At 42.0% G+C, this 23,108-nt stretch overlaps 1 protein-coding gene across 1 annotated transcript; it reads right to left on the bottom strand.

Annotated features, from left to right (window-relative positions):
- Nucleotides 1-4,758: 4,758 nt before the first annotated feature.
- FOXI2 (forkhead box I2) lies at nt 4,759-8,755 on the bottom strand. Its single transcript, XM_034436344.3, has 2 exons — nt 8,108-8,755; nt 4,759-6,523 (listed from the first exon to the last, which is right to left on the bottom strand). The coding sequence occupies exons 1-2, from the start codon at nt 8,685-8,687 to the stop codon at nt 5,973-5,975; spliced, it is 1,131 nt and encodes a 376-aa protein (XP_034292235.2). The 5' UTR covers nt 8,688-8,755; the 3' UTR covers nt 4,759-5,972.
- Between the last annotated feature and the right edge of the window lie 14,353 nt (nt 8,756-23,108).

Here is a 23,108-nt window from a genome sequence, read left to right as displayed (position 1 = left end):
CTTCAGAATTTTTCCCTCTCCTGTGTTAGAAAATATATATATATATTCTGAGGTTTTTGCGGGTGTAGGTCTTTGGTTATTCGGGTTTTCTCCCGCGTAAAATTGGAAGTGTCTTGGCAAGGTTTCGACGAAGTCTCATTCGTCATCTTCAGGCTGGTGTTTTCGGCTTCGTGCTTGTAGGAGCAATGTGTGATCGCAGCTGTTTCTTCCTTTTAATGGCCAGTGGGGGTGTGAACTGATTGGGTGGGAGCTTGTATGTGTTCTGATTGGGTGGAGGTATGTTCTGATTGGTTGAGGGTTTGGCTGTGCTCTGATTGGATGGGGGGTTGGCTGTGCTCTGATTGGATGGGGGTGTGTTCTGTTTAGGTGGGGGCTTGGTTGTGCTCGTGTTAGTCTGAGTTGCAGGGGGATTAGGTTGGTAAGATTACCAACCTAATCCAAAAAGAAACCCCCACCAAAACCCAAGACAGAGAAAAAGAAAACGGCAAAGCCCTCCTCCCATACATAAAAGGCATCACAGACAGAATCAGCAAGATCCTTCACAAACATAACATCAAGACAGCATTCTGCACAAACCAAAAAATATCCACCATCCTAAGAAACCCCAAAGACAAAATTGAGTTAGAAAATCAAGGAGTATATGAAATCCCATGCACTGCCTGCCCCACCACATACATCGGACAAACAAACAGAAGAATAAGTGCACGCATTGAAGAACACAAGAACTCAGTCAGAAAAGGGGAACCAACTTCTTCCCTGGTCCAACACCTTAAAGCCACAGGACATGATATTGACTTTATGAGATCGCAAAGAGTTGGAGTCAGCTTAGCGACTGAACAATAACTACTACTTGAAAACAAGTTTATCTGATATCAGCTTCAGTCTGGGAATGAGTTGAGGACCTGATCATGTAGCCAAGGACAAGGACTGTGCCTCATATGTCCTTATCAAATCCATAACAGGAGCAACTATTCTGTGCCCACTCAAAAAATACTCCTGGAACCTAAGCCCATTCCATTTCACAGACCTGAATTTTGCATCCTGGTAAGAGGGAGGGGAGGTATTTCTGGCTTCCTTTCTTAAGCTTGATTAGAATTTCCTTTTAGCTCCTTTCAGGATGTTTGCCAAGGAGCTGTGGGATTGCTCTGGAAAAACACCCAAGCATATTGGGTCTTCCTCTGTAACTTCCATAGAAGAATCTGTCAATGATTTCATTTAGAGCGTCAGTCACAGCCGGTTCTTCTGTGGCTGCCTCTCCTGAAGCAGTTTCTCAAGCTCCAACTTCTTAAGGTTTTTCTTAACTGGGAGATTGCATTCCAGACATGGTTAGCAAGATTCTTATTCAGTAACACGATAAAGCACTCCAAACTCCACTGGCAAGATAACTAAACCGAAAAAGGAATCCCTTTGCCCTTTGACCCCCCAGGTGTACATTAGAGGACATAAGTGTTATTTCTTTAAAGGGGAAGGGTGAAATCTGGAGATAAATGGACAGATATGTCTCACCAGGCTCCCACTGAACATCTATTGCGACATTAGAGTAGAATAGTTAGACAAGTAGAATAGTTTCCATACTACATTCTGGTAGAACGAAGATTAGCTTTTGAATCCATTCAGAGTTTCCTGAACTGATTTGGTTAACCTGCTTTTAGTTTTGCTACATTCTGCCTTAAAGCTCTGCTTCTCCACCTTTAAAGTATTGGAAAAGAGATTTATCTCCAGGCTTGTAAAATACTTGAGATTTTGCAAAAAATCTCACATTAATAGGTCCTCAACTAAAGTTCCCATTAAACAGTGAAAAAGCACCCATTCTAAAAGCACTTTCTGCACTTTCATTTTGTTTTATTGCTTTAAAGTGAATGCTCGGAACAACAGCAGGAAGGTAAGTTGCTTTTACAACAGCTTCTTTGGTTTAAAAGTACTCTGCTTGAAGTATCTTGAAACTTCACTGAAGTCTGAGGTGTTAGAATGGTTTTCCCTTCCCTACCGCCCATAACCCTCACAAATGCCCTATAAAGGCATATCCCTGCAAGAAATAAATAGGTTTGGATCTGATGCAGGGGTGAAATCCAGCAGGTTCTGAAAAACAGGTAGTGGAAATTTTGAGCAGTTCGGAGAACTGGCAAATACCATGTCTGGCTGCCCCAGAGTGGGGTGGGAATGGAAATTTTGCAATATCTTTCCCCTGGAGTGGTGTGGGAGTTGAGATTTTGCAGTATCCTTCCTCTGCCACGCCCACCAAGCCACACCACACTACACCCACCAAGCCACACTCACAGAACTGGTAGTAAAAATTTTTGGATTTCACCACTGATCTGACGGGACCCATAGGACCTACCTAATAGGAACCATCTTACCCTTTTCTGACCTATGAGAGTCCCATCAAAGTCCCTGGAAACGGGGACTTCCATAGAACAGGTCGCTGAGGAATCGGCCCCATTTCCCTTCTCTTCCTTAACTGCTGCTTTCCCAAGTTTTTCCACATAAGACAAGGGACTTCCACGGCAACCGTCTCCTTGCTTTTCCACTCCCACAAAGCAGTTAAATTCTGGAAATGGAATGTAAATGCGCTCCCATGTTGAATTCCAAATTCTTCACCCGAATTAAAGTGCAGGTATCTGGAAGGAAGCAAAGACGATCTGATGGATTTGTCCAAAGAAAAGGACGGTGCCAATTGAGAAATCTGCCAATGCTAAATTTGTCCTGAAGTGATGATAAAAAAAAAAAGTGGAACTTTTCCCAAAGACTCAAATTCTCCTGTTAGGTAGAGAAAATGGTTTTCCATCTTTCCAAAGAAGTGTTCGAAATAGTTACCAAGCAGCGGTCGGACAAACAATCCTTTGACAAATAAACCCCAGTGAATCAGCTGTGAGTTACTGTGACTTTTTAGAACAGTGATGGCAAACACCGAGTGCTGAAAAGGTTGCGCGGAAACTTCACACACATGTGCTCGTTGGGGCCATATTCCAGAAAAGCTGAACTTCTGGGTTCTAGTGTGAATGTGCACCCGACGATCAGCTGGCTGGCGCACATGCACAGACTGGTTTTCAGCTCTGCCACATGCGCGAAGGTATCGCGCTCCAGAAAAGCTGAACTTCTGGGTTCTGGCGTGCATGCGCACCCAACAATCAGCTGGTCGGCATGCATGCGCACATTGGTTTTCAGCACTGCCGCACGTGTGAAGGACAGCTGAACATCACGTGTGCATGCAAACCCAGAAGACAAACAGGCAAGGCCGGGCGTGCCGGGTGACATGGGTTCGCATGCCACTTTGGGCACGTGTGCCATAGGTTCGCCATCACAGTTTTAGAGGATCTTTAGGAATGCTTTCAACATTGAAGCATCTGGAGTAAGGAAAAGTGTTCCAACGCAGGAGGCAGCCAAGGTACTTAAGCCTGAAACCCACGCCAGTTATTCCGAAGTCAATTTTGCTATACGATTTACTTCTAAATAAAATCCCTTCTGCTTCGAACCTGCGAGAACCCACCGCTGCATTTAACTGCATTTAAATCAGGAGTGCCTTCTGAATATAGGCTTTCTGGTGCAAAGAACTGCAATTGGAGAGATGCAACTTAACGCACCAGTGACAGGGGTGCTGACTTTGAAGTCCCATAAAGGCACAGCTTTCTTTCAAAAAGAAAGTCATATTGATGTGTGCTTGCAGTTTGTGGCAATTTGTGGCAATTCAGGCAAGAGTTTGGGTTGTAAGATTCTGGTATTTCAGGAGCAAAGTAATGAGATTTACTTTTAAGATAATTTATGCCCTGACTAGTATGTATTAATAACCAGCTAATTCCCAGTAGATGTTCATCTTCAGTTAACTTCCATATGCCTAATATTTATTTGCTGTTATTTCCTGCAAATAAGAGAAATGTAAATAAATCCTATTTGTTTCAAATAAGCTGATTTAAATACAGACCTGATGCCTTTTCTTTTCCATTTATGATTTATGCACAATTTAAGCCTCTTAGCTAATACTGATACTTTTTATGGTTTTCAAATGAGCAAAAGCAATCACTTTTTTCTTTCTGAATACTTATTTCTAGTCTAGTACAACTAACCTCCCAAAAAATTGCATAAAATTAAAGCCCTTAAATGATTTGCCTGCAGGTCATTTCGTTATCAATAGCTTGATGGAGGTGTACCTGGGTTAGAAAAATTAAGCAGCATCTTAATGCTTGGCAGAAGAAAGTATTTACAATTAACTTGTTGAATGGTTTTTCCCATTCTCTGATCATTTCCATTTGTGGCTTCATTTCTTAGTATCAGAACTGTCGTCTTAAAGATGCACCCAAAGCACCTATTTATTTGTAATCATAGGTATATAACAATTGACTTTATTCAGTGGAAAAACAGCCATGGCTATTTTATGTTTATTTAGAAGTTGGCATGATGCAGGTTTTCCTCCAGAGTAAGAATGGTTATAACTGAAGTTTAAGTTTCAAACTTTAATTGTAACTTTATATTTTTTGTAAGATCCAATTATGGCCATGAATGAGGTTCTGGGTTTTAAATACTGTAAGACTTCACTTGAATTGAAGCCCTGGAACAAAATATTCCACAAAACATAGTAAAAAATGTAGCAAAAATTGGGACAAATTAAATTAACACAACATTTTATTTTGTTGACTTTTGGTCAGCAACTTTGATTTAATATACATTTATACATTTAAAAATCTAAAAAATGTCTCCAATATTTCTCAAAATATACCTACTTTCTTAAACTTGATGTCTATATTTGTTATATACAATTTCCAAAATATTTCTGTTATTGGTTAGTGCTTTTTAAAAAAAACAACTGAGGAATTTAGTCCATGATAAGGCACAATATTGAGAAAAGTACTAAATAATTGGGTGCTGGAACATTAAGTGAAATTATAGGATTTTTGCATAGTTCCTTGAAAAAGTCTGAAGTAAACAGCATACACTTTCAAGTATATGTTAAGGATTAGACGGTTGTTGATAAAGATGATGATGATGATGATGATGATGATGATGTGTGTGTGTGTGTGTGTGTGTGTGTGTGTGTGTATGTGTGTGTAAGAGAAAATGAATGGATTGTTAAGACATATTTACCATTCTCACAAGTTTATAATTACATTTAATTTCCAGAAAAGCAGCTGTTATAAGACAGAAAGTTAGTGATCCATAAAGCAAAAACAAAATATTTGGTATGTGATGAAAATCAGAAATGGCATCTCTTGCCACTAATTAGCAGATGATATATTCAGATGGGAGATTATTCTGTGGGAACTCTACTGTGCCATCAAACTGTTTTCTCGATAGATAGTATCCGGTAGATTAGAGCTATCTCACCATTTGAATGACACCCAGATCATGCTTGAAGAAGCTTTTCTGTACTACAGAAAACACTTCATCTTATAAAATGATATATTGGGGACCTAAACTGAACTTATGCCTTAGTCGAAAGTAGGTCTAAGTATACTCCCTTCAGCATTTGCTGCTATTTAGAAATTTACCTTTTGTTTTAAAGGACAAGTGAAAATGAAAGACAGCAGGATGAAAACTGGAGAAGAAAGAAAAAATAACAGAGATGATGCAAAATAAACAAAAGGTACAGGATAAACCTACTAAAGATAAAAATGATTTAAATGTGGATCTCATATCAGATTTAAAGAGGTCAAGACAGAAATGGCCAGGTTCAATGATCCCATTTTGGACATGTTATATGAAGACCTAACTCTCTGAGGAAGAGAAAGAGAAGACTAGGATGACCAGCAGTCAGGTGGAAGGACACAATTACATTGGTAATGAGTGCACTATTTGAAGACCTTTAAAACCATGTTAGGAACAGATCCCCATGGAGAAAAATCTACATGGTCACTGAGAGTCAAGACTCAACCAAACAGAACTGAAAATGCTGAAGGCTGCCTACATAAGGCAACCTGACTAGATGCTGACCCAAAGTTGCTTATGGGGCTAATGTGGAACATCAGCTTTTCAGCATCATTTTAAACTTCTGTCCCTTCTCTGCTATAAATCAGATTGTTCACACTAAAGGTGCTCAGGACAGGACTGTTGAGCCAGCTTGACTGCCCACCAACACCTGCATAGTAATTCATCCTGGAGTGGGACTGGGAACTGAGTTCAAATGCTGAAACCGGGATGCCATTTGAAGGAGAGCAGGAGTTCAAATTGGGTCCGTTCTGCCTTCCGGGTGTGAATTCGGATACTGGCCCACCAGAAAGCTGTCTGGGGAAGCCATTCCGGCCATGGGCCATAACATTCATGGTCGAGACGAATGTGGAGAAACAATGGCTAGAGTCAAGGCTGGGAGATTTGCAGTCATTCCTAGATCCCAGAGAGCACTGCAGCTCGCTGGAGCCCAAGCTGCAAGGTTCAGGACTTGGCTGAACAAGACAACTGTTACTTTTATCCTCCATTTTGTTATGCGCTCCAGGCCCACTGGCTGCATCAGACCGTCTTTTCCTCTTCCTTCTGAAGTTGCCGTTATCAAACATCTTCTCACAGTTGGGATCTAGGGTCCAGTAATTCCCTTTACCTAGGAATCAATGGAGAACATGTGGGTTTAGCAAACTATCTAGAAACCGAGTCGCTTAAATAATCAGAGCAAATGATACTAAAAAGGTTAAAGTAATTGGAGGACACAAGACAAAGGAAGTGGAGCAGACATCACCTAACATTGTCTTAAGAATTCATGGCAGAGCTGACATTCAAGTCCAGGGCTTCCTGATTTATGGGAGTTTTAGTCATGGCATTACACTTGGACCATTTTCTCACTTGTGATTTATATTCTCACCCAGCATGGCTGGGGTGACAAATCACTAACGGAGACAGATTTTCTATCACTATAGCAATGGATCAAGTGACATTATAAGTTGAGATGACCCTTTGATTGCATAGTTCACATTAGTGGCATAAGATAAACTTAACATGTCCTTGGAAGATCCATCAGTTGCTGCGAGGAGGCTTGGAGAAACAGCAAGGCAGAAATGGAGCAAACAATATTTACATTCTTGGCTGCTATGTGATCCACAGTAACTCAAGAGAAATCACCCTTAATTAAAATAGGCTTAGGTAAACAGGTGTAAGATTGCACTGCAAGCAGGTAAGTTACATTCCCCATGTCTAGAATATAACGCTTAGGGTGGCATATACATTCATCGTATCAGTTTTGGGATATCCGTTACATTTGCAACATTGCCATATGCACACAAATCAGGGTGCTTCAAAGGTGTTTTAGAACATGCATTGTTATTTTTACTCTGCTGTAAAAACTAAGTTTATCTATAGGCCCTTTCTCCAAAGTTGGGGGTTCTCCTGGATTTATGACTTCTGCTTGAAGAGGAGGTGGCAGTCGCGGCTAGGACAGCCTCTTTGCAACTTCAGGTTTTGTGCCAGTTGAAGTCTTTCCTGGATAAAGAGTCCCTGCACTCAGTCAACCAGGCCCTAGTCATCTCATGGTCAGACTATTGCAATGTTCTCTATATGGAGCTACATCTGAAGAGCATTGGGAAGCTACAACAGCTTCTTGGATGAGAAGCAAAACGTTTTCAAGGAAAAACAATGAGTTGCCTTTTGAAAAAGCACCTTTGGGACAACCATGACCTGGAGGACTGAGAATCTCTGTAGACATGTAGATGGCCAGACTGATTTCCAAAGAAACAAGCTCCTGAGGCTGCAACCCTCTTAGGTTCCCTCTGACAAGCGTGGAAAGGACAATCAATCAAACACCCAAATGTTTTCCATGCCTCTCAGAGAGAAAACAAGGAGAACCTGGGGATGGAGTTCCAGGGGCCTCCAAAGGTGATTTTTCAAGAGGCAACTGGACTTGGTTTTTCCTTGAAAAGGTTTTGCTTCTCATCCAAGAAACTTCTTCAGCTTTTTTTTTTCTTCTTTGAGCATCAGAGCTGAAGAAGCTTCTTGGATGAGAAGGGAAACACCTTCAAAGAAAAAGCAGGAAGTCCAATCCCCTCTTGAAAAAAAAAAAAAAAAGCACCTTTGGGACAACGGATGACCTGGATGGCTGAGAATCTCCATAGAGAGTTCCATAGGAGGCGCCGCCTGGTTCTCCGCGCCTGCGGTCGGGGCTCCAAGGGCGAGCGGTTCCGCCGGCCTTGCCTACCTGGGTCGTCCTGGAGCCTCGGCACCTTCTTGAAGCAGTCGTTGAGCGAGAGGTTGTGTCGGATGGAGTTCTGCCAGCCGGCTTTGCTCTTCTTGTAGAAAGGGAAGTTGCCGGCCACGTACTGGTAGATCTGGCTCAAAGTCAGCCTCTTGGCCGGCGCGCTCTGGATGGCCATGGCGATCAGCGCCGAGTAGGAATAGGGCGGCCGCACCAGCTTGAAGAAGTCCTGCTGGTGGCCCGTCAGGGACAGCCAGCTGAGCTCGGGGGGCCCCGACGCCGCTTGGGCGGCCAGCAGCTGCCGGGCGCCCGTCCCATAAGCAGCCGAGGGCACGAAGGCGCCGGGCGCACCGTTGGCCAAGTAAGGGCTCGGCGCCCCGTTGAGCCACAGATAAGGGCCGCCGCTTCCGCCGCCGCTCGAATCGCCCAGGCCGTAGCCGCCGTGATGCGGGACTTTGGGCGCCTGAGAGGTCGGGAAGAGGCTCCGGGTGTCGCAGAAAGTGGCCGCCGCATCCAGGAGGTCGCGGGCGCTGAGTGGCGGCTGAACCTCCAGCCCGTTCATCTCGCACGCTTCCCGCACCATCAGGTGGAGCGAGAGAAACCCGCCAGCAACGGGACCCGACCCGCCGGTAGCGGAGAGCCCGGTGGATTGGGAAGGAGGAGGAGGCGCCGTCCCTTTCGCCTGCCCATCTGCCCCTCCCCCCCCCACTCCAGGGCCAGATCTCACCTGTTCCTGCACCGACCCTCAGTGACCTCCTTCCGTCCCCATCATCTCTTGCACACCCCCTCCCCAATCCACATCAACCTTGCCTGGCCCCAAGCCTCGAGGGCCTCCTCTTCACAGAGGTGACCTTTCTCTCCTGCCAGTCTACCCTTTGGGCACCCCGGCCTCGTTTTCCAGGAATGTAATCCAAGAAGATTGGATCGTCCACTGAAAGGCAAGTAACAGCAGGAGTGAGAAATTACAGGTGGACTGTAGTACAGGTAGTCCTCGAGTTATGACCAGCATTGAGCCCAGCATTGAGCCTTAGCAATGTTGCTAGGTGAGACATTTGTTAAGGGCATTTGGCCCATTTTGTGACTTTTCTCGCCACGGTTGTTAAGTGAATCATTGCATTTATTAAGCTGGTAACCCGGTTGTTAAGTGAACCTGGCTTCCCCATTGACTTTGCTTGTCAGAAGGTTGCAAAAGGACAACACATGACCCCGGGACACTGCAACCGTCATAAATATGAACTAGTTGCCAAGTGGATGAATTTTGATCATGTGACCATGGGGATGCTCCAACGGTTGTAAGTGTGAAAAATGGTCATCGGTCACTTTTTTCAGTGTCCTTGTAACTTTGAATGGTCACTAAATGAATTGTTGTAAGTCGAGGACTACCTGTAGTTGGAAGATACAGAGACACTTTGCCATGGCTTAGGACCGGGGTATATACGAGACCGCCTTCTGCCACTAACAGCCTCCCACCGGCTAATATGCTCCCACAGAGAGGGGCTCCTCAGGGTGCCGTCAGCCAAACAATGTCGACTGGCGACACCCAGTGGGGAGACTTTCACCCAGGGGGAGAGCCTTCTCTGTGGGGGCACCCACAGAATGAGCTCCTCCTAGAGCTTCATCTTAGCCCCGACCTGCGCACCTTTCGCTGCGCCCTGAAGACCCTTCTGTTCCAGCAAGCCGGACTGGCCTAATATGAATTTTTAAGGGGTGTGTGTATGTTTTAAATGTTTTAAATTTTTGAACCATTTTATGTATTTGATTTTAATTGGTTTTAAACTTTGTAATTCTATGTATTTTAATATGGCTGTAAACCGCCCTGAGTCCTTCAGGAGAAGGGCAGTATAGAAGTCTAATTATAAATAAATATAAATAAAAATAAGTTCTCAACCTACCAAGGAAGATGATAGTGGGGGTGTTTACTGTGATAAGACAGTCTACTAAGTTTCAAGATCCTTTTATGTCCCCATTATCAGACCACTTTTTGGTCCCATCCACTGTACAAGCTCAGCTGGTGTGTTAACATGAAAATAAAAGTTCCACTGAGACATTTTGAATGATGCTTGTCAATCAATTCATCTCTGGAATTCCTTAAGCACACCTTTAGGAAACTTTTAATGTTTTATCATATATCTACCTAGACTGCGTCTAAGCTACACTTCAAGAACACATCCACAGGTTGAGAACCATCACAGGACTGTGGCTGATATCCATGTTTACATTTGTAAAGTTGTATCAGGCAAGCTTTTATATGAATTCACAATATTTATCAAACAGGTAGAAAACTCATTTGCATATTCGGTCCACAACATGCCAGCGATCAGGCCACACAAACAAAGCCCCATCCATGGGTTGCAGGTACCACGAAACCGGTCCCCGGTGCCCCAAAGGTTGGGGGCCTTGTTCTAGCAGCAATGGAAGATAGTGATTTTTGTAAAAGTCTACCAAATGCACAAACATCTTTTTATTGAAAACTTTTTAAATGTTTTACATAAATAAATCTGCTTTCCTCATCTTTGATACTAGGAATTTGTCACTAAATAATACATGTTCACATTATTTCCAGTGTTTATTGTCTCTCTGCAGTTGTTTGCTGTAACTACTACAAAAGAAAAAGGTGTAAAATTCTATTAACAGCATTCTTTGTCTTCCTTGCTTTGTTTTGTTTTTCTGATGGCTTTGATGAGCAAAAACGTAAACATGAACACATTAAAGGGGAATATCAGAATTTAAACATTGCTCTGTTCTGTTTAAAGCTTTAAAGCAAGACTTCCAATGTACCAAAGGTTGGATTGAATCATTTTATCAGAGCAGAACTGATGCAGAAACCCACTTCAGTGAAATGAATCATGAAGCACCCTGTAGCCTTTTGAAATGCTTCACAGATGCAATGACTTTTCTGTTGTTTCTAGGTTATTACATATGTAATATCACAACTTCACCTGCATATATAAAAAATACTGACACAAGAAACAGAGTGGTGTGATAGGTTCTCTGATATTACACGAGTAGATATCCATGAGTTTTCCCTCCATTAAACTCACAAGTTCTTCTCCCATGGTAACTCTACTCTTACTTTGAGCTTCATTCACTTTCTCAACTTTCAGCTTCCTTAGTGGGGCCAGCCACAAGTCTTAACTTTACCTTGTGCAAATGGAAAGTCACATATCTTACTGGCAATGTCAATATAAGTGGTAGTATAAATAACCTCTTAGCATTACAAACAGGGGCTTAAAGCTAGTCAGTCAAGTAGACAGTGATGTCAAACTGTTAATCTTGTAGGATTGGGGCAGTTTTAAGTGTCTCGGTCATGAGTGAATGTATGCCAGGCTGGCATAGGCGCTGAAATATTTACTGCTGTTAAGAATGGTGGGGAAGATGGCAAAGCTATAAATGCCGCTTTCTTTGTGACAGAACGAAAGTAGTAGCCACTACTGGCTGCCAGCCAACTAGATTGCAAAAGCTGGATCCCTGCCACAATCCAGTGATATACAGTAGGAGCTCAGGCAGAATTGCCTTTTGGAAGAAAGAAGTCCAATATCTTAGGAAGGCATCTATAAACATTGTCAACAGGCCTGGCATAGGTCAAGACCAGGACTCCAGTAAACAAGCGAACTATCCAAGGGGAAAGACATGAGACAGAATGATGTGGAATCGAGAGTTCTAAGCAATGCACAGCAAAGTAATTACAATAAGCTTGAAAATATGTTCTTCATGGGTTTCCCCCTCCCCCCAGGAACTGAAGCCAATAAATAAGCCAAACTAAGTTTCCACCCAAATGTACAGCTGAGGTGCATAACTCTTTAGAGTCTACTGGCCTGCTTCTTGACAAATTTCACCAACCTACATAGCACAGCTCTTTATATCATATGCCAGCGGTCCCCTATCTTTCCAGCTATGTGGGCCAGCAGTGGCAATGGCAGCAGTGGGTGGGAAGAGGGTAGTTGGATGGATTTGCACCTGTGTCTGCCGCTTGCAAAAATGGAGCTTTGCAGACTTGCGTGGCCCAGTTCCCAAGTGGCTACGGACCAGAACTGAGCTGACCAGGGATTGGGGACCCCTGTCATATGCTGCTGCTCACGTCTGAGTGGCTAAACTTCAAAGTTTGAGACACTTTCAGTGGGTACAGGTAGGATGTTCTGTCAGCTTTGGATTCATCTCAGTCAAGTGGAGTCAATGGCTCCAACCCTATGGATTGGCCCAATCCAGTCACTATATACACCTAGACACGACTCTTCCTCCTCAGTTGAAAAATATCCAACAGGCACCACCTTTTTCTTGGTGGCGTGCCTTTGTTGCGTTGTAACAGCAAATTAATTTCAATTACTGCCAACAAGCCCTAATATGACCCAAGCAAGTCATACACATAAGATTCCAACATTGCTAAAGAGTCTGTTTTCAGCCTGCCCTCACTAAAGACACTTATGAGAAGTCCCTAACAGGGTGGCCTAGGTTTGCCAGTCAAGTATGCCAACCTTCCTGGCATTCCACAAAACTCAGTTATTTGAACCAGGAAAGATGCATCACATCATCAATCAGTATTTTTCTAAGCCTTCCCAAAGGAGGACAAACTTTCCTTAATCAAGCTGGTCAGCTAATGATGAGGAAATTCTCCCCAGGGAATTAAAAATGTGCAAAAACTGTACAGTAAAAGGAGCTTCCAACTAGGAGCATTAAAGCTACCAAGATTAATAAGGAACTATAATAAGATTTCCTTTTGTTCTTATGGTTCCTCCTAGAATCACTCAGCCATTGCTGAAGTGATGGAAAACTCATCCAAATTGTTATGTCATCCCCACAATGATTGGATGATTGCAGAAGATACTGTAAATCCTTAGTGGGGATTGTGTTTCCTTTTTTGTTTCTGCTTTTGCTTTCCACGGTTGGAATAATGATTCTCTTAGAGTTTCCCCTCTTGTCTTCTTCCTACATAAAAATAGTCTTTTCTGTGAATTTCCCCAACGCTAAGGAAAAATTCAGAAATTAAGGTTTTACATGTAATTTCTTCAATAAATCTTACTCATCCTTTTAGAACGTAAGCATCTAAATAACTTTAGTGACTTATTTCTATTATGCACCGCTAAGTATAAAATCTGGTGACTGAACTGAAATATTCCAACTACAGTTCCTTCAACATTTATTTGACCTGTAGTTTTGTCAACTTTCATGTTTTTCACAAAATCCACTAGAGCAGGGTGTCAAACTCACGTTGACACGGTGGCATCATGTGTCGTATTGGGATTTTTTCCCCCTTCACTAAACCGGGCATGGGCGTGGCCAGCATGTGACGCATCCGTCCCATAGGCCGGGAGTTTGACAGCCATGCACTAGAGTCAAACAAGCTACATCATCCTACAGAAGCGAGACAGTGTCCATTCTTCAGTATTATGCCAATCCTGGCACTGCAGAAAAGCAGGCACTTTTATATTGGAATAGAGGATTTTCTGCATTGCTTTCAGCACAAATTAGCCATACATTTTTTGCTAGATAATCAGGAGACAGTTGGACTGTCCTTTCTTCAGTTCTGCTATCCCTGACTTTAAAAAGGAGATACAGGAGGAATATTTCAAAATGTTATTGTGGGGAAACTCTTGATGGAATTAGGTTACAACTTTTCTGGATTCAGCCTTCTGAATGGTTTACCAACCCTGCTTTCTTCATTGCATATTGCCAAAAATAAAGCAGTTACATATGTGGGCTGCAGAAACCCACTAGATGGCATGAAAAGATTGAATGCATTCTTTCCTACCATCCAGTGGTTCTCTGGATTTTTGCAGCCCTGATCTGATAAGCTCTAACAGCAATGATTCCATAAATTACTGAAAATGCAGAATCATTTGCTGGAAGGCTAAGCTTTTGTTTGTGTGTATCAAGACCAGCTTGAAATACCTTCTGTGCAGCTAAAAACTGCTGGAAAGGTGTTAGTGGAGCTGCCCCTATTAAACGTGGCTTCCCTTCAAACAAGGAAGATCAAGCCCAGTTTCTCCAAGTAAAAATAAACTAAGACAGTATAATTAAACCAGGGAATAATTCAGTTTCTTTATTATCATCCTCTCTTTTCCATGCAGAGTTAGTTTCCTTAGTGTCTTTGCCTCCTTCTTACAGTTTTTAGTATGGTTTTTATCCCAGATTTGGGACGATAAGTGTTATGCATATGAATGCTTTGCCATTATACCTAAACTAGCCTGCCATTGAATCTCAAATCACAAATTCAAATTGAATCGAATTGCCATTGGATCTTCAATTCAAATTAAATCAGAGCAGATCCCCAGAAGTCTAATTTATATTCAGGATACATTTCTCTCACGAATGAAGATGAATATACGTGTCCCGAATAATCTGGGTGGGTCACCAGGACCAGAGGTTTTGTCCTCCGACCTTTCGGACTCGTGCTGGAGCCCATCCTAGTTAAAGAGAAGTTCCCTGAAGATGGGCTCCAGCATGAGTCCAAAAACTTGGAACACAAAACCTCTGATCCTGGTGACCCACCCAGATTGGATCCTGCCTACATTATTCTTACCTTGACACCCACTAGCATAAAAATAATTACCAGGGCCACATATTTACTATGGGATAGGACTCATAAATAAAAATAACTGTGAAGAATTCAACTTATATGATTTCAGCATTTTTCTGATTTTCACTAAATAGCCTGACTTTTTTCAGGCTTCCCCATGAGCTGGAGGAGACAAAAAGTTACTTTAAGAATTGATTTACTGAAATGAATAGATTCTGAATAATAGGGCATCTTTTTTCCCCAGGATTTTTTTTTTTAAAAAAAGCCAATAGGATATGGCTTCATAGCAGAGAGATGTTTCACTCAGACAAATTTCAAATAAAGTTCAAAGTTTGCACAGGCCTACCATATAAATAAAAATGATAAAATACTTACTTATCCATTTACAATATGGTCCTATGTATGAAAATAAATATAATAACTTCTCTCACTTTAGTTTCCATGAAATTGATGACATCCTAAATATAAGCAAATCGTACTGCATTTTGTGGCTGTAATTCTCTATATATTTCTGTGTCAATAACCCCTTTAAACTCACTGATATTTAATCTAAACAAGCAAGCAAAATATTTCCCTACTTTATATTCCAAATACATTCAGTGAGGTTAGGTTGTTTTCAAATTCCCAAGAGCGTAAAGCCATTAAAATGAAGAGAGAAAAGGAATTTGGGAAATAAATTTTGTTTCCAAGATTGAGTTACTCTTGGTGAATGACATGAAAAGGTATCCAATCACAGATAAGCATCTCAAAATGCCTCTAAGCAGTGTTGATGGGAGCAAGACGGGGATTACATACTTACAAACAATGAGAGCTTCCTGTTTTCTTCTCTGCCTTAAATATATAATGGTTCCACTGGGATTTAGAACTTTAGAGAAAACTGTGAAAATTATTAAGTAACTTAGTTGATTAAAGTCTGCATCTTAAACAATTAAATATCCAAACTTTCTCCTGTCCCATAGATCACAGGTATGTGTTTTGCATCTACCTTTTAAATGGATTAATGAACTAAAAGGGAAGATAAAGAACAAAAAATATGATATTGTACCTAAGCAATTATTTCTTAATGGTCACTAGGCTCTGGCCTCTATCTCACATCAATTTTTCTTAGAATTTAGAATAAACTTAGAATAAACTTTTAAAAAGGAAAGGAAAGGAAAGCAAGGATTGTCCACACTTCACACTCAAAATGCTAATACTTTGCACTTCATTACAATACCTATTTTTTTTAAAAAAATGATCTGCCTGAAAAGATGATTGAAAGATTAAAAGATACCTTAGTTTAATAAGCAGATCCCTTAAAGCAATAGCATCCTTTTTTCAGCCTCACACTGAAACCTGAAAAAAGCTGGATGACGTAAGTAAGCCCAGGGATCCTACAGTGGTGTGATATCAGAAACAATGTTTTTCTGAATCATTTTGGAAGCCTACATAGGCCTAGAAGTTAGCATGCTACAAAGTCAGGTGCTGGGTTCTAATGTCACCTGTATTTCTGAAACTCACAGGTATTCTTAGGGAGAAAAAACTTGTACCAAATTGCAATCTATGCTTTGTCTAGAAATGTGCCCTTTGTTCAGAAACATAAAAGTCAAAAGTAAAACAGGCTGATAGCATGCTGGGACATTGGAGAAATTGCTTTGCCTTTTATTAAATGTATGCTTTCAGGCCAGTCCCTGCTGAGATGGCAGACATTTGAAAACAGTCAAGTCTCCTGGAAATCATTTTGTGAGAATGTCCACAGCATGTTCTCAATATTTCATCTCTGCTACCAACCCACAAAGACTGCCAGTGGCAGAGATGATAATACCATGCTAAACTTTTCATAAATTGGATTCAACCATCAATGGATTCTTGACTCTGGTTTGTAAGCAGGGGGGAAAAAATAGGAAGAAGATGTATCTTAAGTGTGTTTTCTGCTGTTTCACCTTTGGAGGTGCCTATCCAATAAGGCAAAGTTTATCCATGGTTAGATATAAATGTAACCAAACAAAACAAAACAATCAAATGCAGTTCCTCATAAGTTTTAAGGGCTACAGTTTGGAACTGCTTTCTTCTGGAACATACCTTTTATTTCCCTATCTACAAATGCCATAAGCATTGGAGGAATGGCATACAATCATTAACCAGGCCTAAGTCAGCTTAGCTTCCCAGCTCAGACAAGGTTGGCCAAAATGCCACTACTTACTTAAGGTCTTGCTGTTCATCCGAAGGGGTCAGCAGAAAACTCTGGCTGAAATCTACTTCTCCCCTTTCCAGATCAACATGTTGCCTCTGTAATCACCTGACTTCTATCAGGTTCAATCTCAACAACTTTAAGAAGTGAGGACTTCAGTTCCCAGAATTCTCCAGCCAGCGTGCTGAGGATTAAAGTTCAGACATCTACAGGTTGCTGAGGAAACACTGCTTTAAGGTAATGGATGACCAAACGGGTTTTTTTTATGGTATGAAGGGGTCCATAGATAGTATTACTAGAAAGAAAAAACATTACTTTATTGCTAGTAATGTATTTATTTAAAACACCCAAACACCCAAAGACCAGGTCCAACACACATAACAATCCCGAAACACCCACACCCACACAAATTCCCCACTCCTAAACCACCCAAACATCCACACAACAGACCAAGTAATGCTGTCAATAGCTCACTGATGGTGGCCCTTTAGTTCATTGTTGAGTGCAATTATAGCTCTGGGATAAAAACTTTTCAGAAAACATGGGGTCTGAGTTTTAATTGTTCTGTATCTTTGCCAGAAGGCAACAGTCCAAAAAGATTGTGAGCAGGATGGGAAGAGTCTCTGAGAATGTTATGCAACTTCCTCAAACAGCGAGATGCGAAGATGTCATCCAGGGCTGGTAACAAGCTCGATGATATTCTGGGCAGTTTTAATGATTCTCTGTAGAGCTTTTCTGTCCACTACAGAGCTGCTCCCATACCATGCCAGAATGCTGTATTTCAGGACACTCTCAACAGTGCTGCGATAGTAGGACAGAAGTAGATGCTGAGATAGATTTATCTACAAGTAAGAGAAGTTCAATATATGTATTTTTAAAGTAGATTGTAAAAATCCTTACAATGTTGCCCATAGGTCATTTGATAAAGGACTGTGATTAATACAATTATTAAGAATATACCATAAATGAAATTATTTTAACTACATTCTTCTCTACTGCTAAATTACTAGAAAGTTTAAAATGTTAGTCTTGAATTGGCATTATGTATGTGATGCAGTATTGCTTCTCATTTTCTTTAATTGTTTGATTAGAGTGCCATCTAGTGGACTATTATTAATTTGTCTCAGTTGATGGAAATAACCATATTTTTAGCAGTTTAGTTCATCCAGCGATCTTTAGAAATATATGTCTTTTAGTGTTTCTCTGAATACGGCACAAATCTTTTGGGGGAAAAACCTTCATTGGGTATACATTTATTTTTAAGCTTGCCCAGAGGGTGGCAAAATACTTCATTTTTTGGTATTATATTAAAACCTATTTTTTAAACATAGGGGAAGAAGTAAGGATGTGCAGATTTCTTAAAGTCTAAATCACTTGGCTTTGCAGAGTAACTATATTACATGTTGACAGCACTGTGCCCTCTTCTTGGTTGCTGACTTCCTCTGGCTGGGGCATATGGGATTTAAATTCCCATTTTGTACTAGAGTTACAATTCAATCTAGAATTCTGATATAGACCCACTGTGATAGCCAGAGAGGGGAGGTGGGAGAGGAGGACTTTGGTTTATGTGAGAACATAAAACAATCCATATATGGTGGCTTGGGAAGGGAAACATTTCAAGAGACTCCATCTTAATTTGCTTGGGAATTTACTCTTATAGTTTTCAAGATTGTGGTGTTTTTTTGTTTTTTGTTTGTTGACTGGCATTACTGATGACTGTTTGAAGTCTGTGTGATTCTCGCTTTGCTGGCCAGCCATATGGTGCTTGACACCTATGAAGTTCTTCATGGCTTGGCAACCTAACACTTACAGGACATTTATTTCAAACGGAATGGGACTTTTAGTCTCTGACTTTTCATTCTCCTCAGGTGTTTCTCCTCAGGCGATTCTCCCCCGACTTATCTCCTCAGCTGGCATGCCTCCAGTCATTTGCCATGGGGAATAGGCCACCGGCCTCTTCGTCCCAGACCTTTCGACACGGGCCATTCGCAGAAAGAGGATTCGTCCTGGGTGTTCCGCCCTCTGTGACAGTTAGCCCCGAACCAATTGGCTAGAAGGGGCGTAATAGAAATCCAGCCAAAGGAGAGAGGTGTAAAAGAATTTGCGAAAATGCCTTCCTTCCTTCCTTCCTCTCTCACCCTCCCCCCCCCAATACAGGGAGGAAAGTTGGTTTACTCAGAAGTAAGCCTCACTAAATTCAATGCTAGGATTTAAATCCAGCAAAAGGAGAAAGGTGTAAAAGAATTTGCCAAAATGCCGGCCTTCCTCCCTCTCTCTCTCTTCCCCCCCCCCCAACAATACACTGTTACTGAACGGGCTAAAAGCCTTCCTCCCTCCCTCCCTCCCTCCCTTCCTTTCTTCAACCAGTTAGTTAACCAAGTCTGGAAGGGTCCAATAGAAGAGAATTTTTCCTTCCTTCCTTCCTTCCTTCCTTCCTTCCTTCCTTCCTTCCTTCCTTCCTTCCTTCCTTCCTACCTTCCTTCCTTCTTCCTTCCTTCCTTCTTCCATCCATCCATCCATCCATCCATCCATCCATCCATCCATCCACCATAACAGCATAACATGGCAACTAGCCATGTTTGAGGCTCCTCTAGAGGGGTGGAGTTCCAAAAAACAATGTCCATATTCTTTTATTTTATCCTCTCCCCCCCCTCCCCAAATAGCTTGGTCTCCAGTTCAGGAGAGGAACCAACTGCTCTCTGTAGTCTGATCGAGTGAAATGGCCTTTTATCTCTGCACCTTCCTTTCCTTTCCTTTTTCACAGACAGACAGACAGACAGACAGACAGACAGACAGACAGACAGACAGACACACACACACACACACACACACACACACACCCTTTACTAAGCTCCATCCCTCTAGAGGAGCCTCAAACATGGCTAGTTGCCATGTTATGCTGTTATGGTGGATGGATGGATGGATGGATGGATGGATGGATGGATGGATAAGGAGGGAAGAAGGAAGGAAGGAAGGAAGGAAGGAAGGAAGGAAGGAAGGAAGGAAGGAAGGAAGGAAGGAAGGAAGGAAAATTCTCTTCTATTGGACCCTTCCAGACTTGGTTAACTAACTGGTTGAAGGAAGGGAGGGAGGGAGGCTTTTAGCCCGCTCAATAACAGTGTCCCTGTATTGGTTGGGGGGTGGGAGGAGGGAAGAGAGAAAGAGGAAGGAAGGAAGGCATTTTGGCAAATTCTTTTACACCTCTCTCCTTTCGCTGGATTTAAAATCCTAGCATTGAATTTAGTGAGACTTACTTCCGACTAAACCAACTTTCCTCCCTGTATTTGGGGAGTGGAGGGAGAGGAAGGAAGGAAGGAAGGCATTTTGGCAAATTCTTTTACACCTCTCTCTTTTGGCTGGATTTCTATTACACCCCCTCTAGCCAATTGGTTCGGAGCTAACTGTCACAGAAGGCAGAACACCCAGGACGAACCCTCTTTCTGCGAATGGGCCGTGTCAAAGGGTCTGGGATGAAGAGGCTGGTGGCCCATTCCCCACGGCAAATGAATGACTGGAGGCGTGCCAGCTGAGGAGATAAGTCGGGGGAGAATCGCCTGAGGAGATGAAAAGTCAGAGACTAAAAGTCCTAGACCCATTTCAAATGGGTCAAACTCAGTTGCTCATTTCGGTTGCATGCTGTGGGTTTTTTGCCCATAGGAAATTTGGGTGAAGAGCAAGAAATGATTTTTTTTTAATGATAGCAACCACCTTGTGCTTCCACCAGCGATCAGAACAATGTCTTCACTCTGAGCTTTAGGAAGGCTTGAAGACAGAATGATTCAGAAGGGCAGTTGGCAAAAGAGTTGACATCTAGTTGTTAGAATAAAGTCTGTTGTTTCTATCTCTTGCCCCCTCCCCTTCCTTCTGTATAGATTCATGGCATCATCTGGGCAAGAGGTAGTCCTTATTCGCAACATCTGCCTTAGGAAAATAGTAGGGAAGCATGGGAAACCCAGGACAAATGAAAGAAAGTAAATCTTCACAAAGCATATAGTTAAAATATGGAATTTGCTTGCAATGGGACATAGTGACAATGCTAATGCTTTTAAAAGAGCATTAGACAAAATAATGGAGAATAAACCTGTCAAAAATGACCAGTTATGATCATTCTACACTGACCCTTTTAGATGTCCCAAAGCTGCTTTTTCAAGAGGCAACTGGACTTTCTGGTTTTTCTTTGAAGATGTTTCGCTTCTCATCCAAGAAGCTTCTTCAGCTCTGGAGAAGCTTCTGAAGCTCTGGAGAAGCTTCAGAACGGAAGAAGCTTCTTGGATGAGAAGCAAAATGTCTTCAAAGAAAAACCAGAAAGTCCAATTGCCTCTTGAAAAAGCAGCTTTGGGACAACCATGACCTGGATGACTGAGAATCTCCATGGACATGGGTGACAAGCCCCAAACTCTAGAATTGGTTCTGCCATTCCCTTCGATGGAAACCCAAATGTTCTCCAAAGTGATTATACTAACTAGACAAAAGGAATTCTACATAATTTTTATTCTTTATATCCTAAGTATCTTTTGCTTGCTTAACAACAACAGAACCAACATCTTTTCCAAGAGATTTTATAGTTCTTTCCTCTTATTTAATTGATACTGATTGTTCTGCATCTTTGGCAATTGATGAGAATAAAGGCAGATGCATATACCTATTTATTTGTTTATTTACAGTCCACGACCAAGTCACAGCATTTTTAGAAAATGCAACACACTATTAATATATGCACCCCAGTGGTGGGTTCCTCCCAGTTCGGTCTGGTTCGGCCGAGCCGGTAGCGGTGACGATATGACGTCACCGAACTGATTCTCCCCCCCCGCCCTCCCCCCCACGTTATTCTTACCTTTTATTTGGTTCCACCCCCAATCTATTGCTGCCTCCTGAGTCCCAGCTGATGACTAGAGGGAAAAAAACTGTTTAAACTCTTGCCGTGGGGCTTCAAAGGGCTGTCCTACAGCTGATCAGTGTTAAAAGCAAACAAATGAGTTGGGTCGTAAGTGCGAGGACTGGTCATAAGTGCGAGGACCTTCCAGAATGACTGATCAGCTAGCCACACCCACCTAGTCACATGACCTCCAAGCCACACCCACAAAATAAGCCACGCCCACAGAACCGGTAGTAAAAAAATTTAGAACCCACCCCTGATGCACCCTATATACCTGCCACTCTAGTAGGGATAACATCTATAGGGGCTACAGAGCAGTGGTGGGATTCAGCCAGTTTGCACCACTTCGGGAGAACCGGTTGTTAACTTTCTGAGCAGTTTGGTGAACTGGTTGTTGGAAGAAATCATTAGGGCAGAAAACTGGTTGTTAAATTATTTGAATCCCACCACTGCTACAGAGGTATAATTCAGTCTGCCATATCTATCTGTCCAGCTATCTATTTTTCTGTCTGCACACACAGAACATAGATACAAATGCCAATATTCAGAAATTAATTGACAGAATAATTGGGCTTTCTGTAATAAGGAAAAATGCTTCCTCTCTAGAGAAAAAAAACAAACTTCTGAACATCAAATATACAGTCAGGTCCAGAAATATTGGGACATCAACACAATTCTAACATCTTTGGCTCTATACACCACCACAATGGAGTTAGAATGAAACAAACACAATGTGCGTTAACTGCAGACTGTCAGCTTTAATTTGAGGGTATGTACATCCAACTCAGGTGAACGGTGTAGGACTTACAGCAGTTTGTATATGTGCCTCCCACTTGTTAAGGGACCAAAAGTAATGGGACAATTGGCTTCTCAGCTGTTCCATGGCCAGGTGTGTGATATTCCCTCATTACCCCAATTACAATGTGCAGATAAAAGGCCCAGAGTTCATTTCAAGTGTGCTATTTGCATTTAGAATCTGTTGCTGTCAACTCTCAAGATGAGATCCAAAGAGCTGTCACTATCAGTGAAGCAACCCATCATTAGGCTGAAGAAACAAAACATACCCATCAGAGAGATAGCAAGAACATTAGGCGTGGCCAAAACAACTGTTTGAAACATTCTCAAAAAGAAGGAATGCACCGGTGAGCTCAGCAACACCAAAAGACCTGGGAGACCACGGAAAACAAGTGTGGTGGATGACCGAAGAATTCTTTCCCTGGTGAAGAAAACACCCTTCACAACAGTTGGCCATATCAAGAACATTCTCCAGGAGGTAGGTGTATGTGTGTCGAAGTCAACAATCAAGAGAAGACTTCACCAGAGTGAATTCAGAGGGTTCACCACAAGATGTAAACCATTGGTGAGCCTCAAAAACAGGAAGGCCAGATTAGAGTTTGCCAAACAACATCTAACAAAGCCTTCACAGTTCTGGAACAAGATCCTA

This window comes from Pantherophis guttatus, chromosome 6 (genome assembly GCF_059756535.1).
Source record: "Pantherophis guttatus breed Tessera chromosome 6, ASM5975653v1, whole genome shotgun sequence".
NCBI lineage: Eukaryota > Metazoa > Chordata > Lepidosauria > Squamata > Colubridae > Pantherophis > Pantherophis guttatus.
The sequence above is the reverse complement of the archived record's forward strand: the minus strand, read 5'-3'. Positions and strand labels throughout refer to the sequence as shown.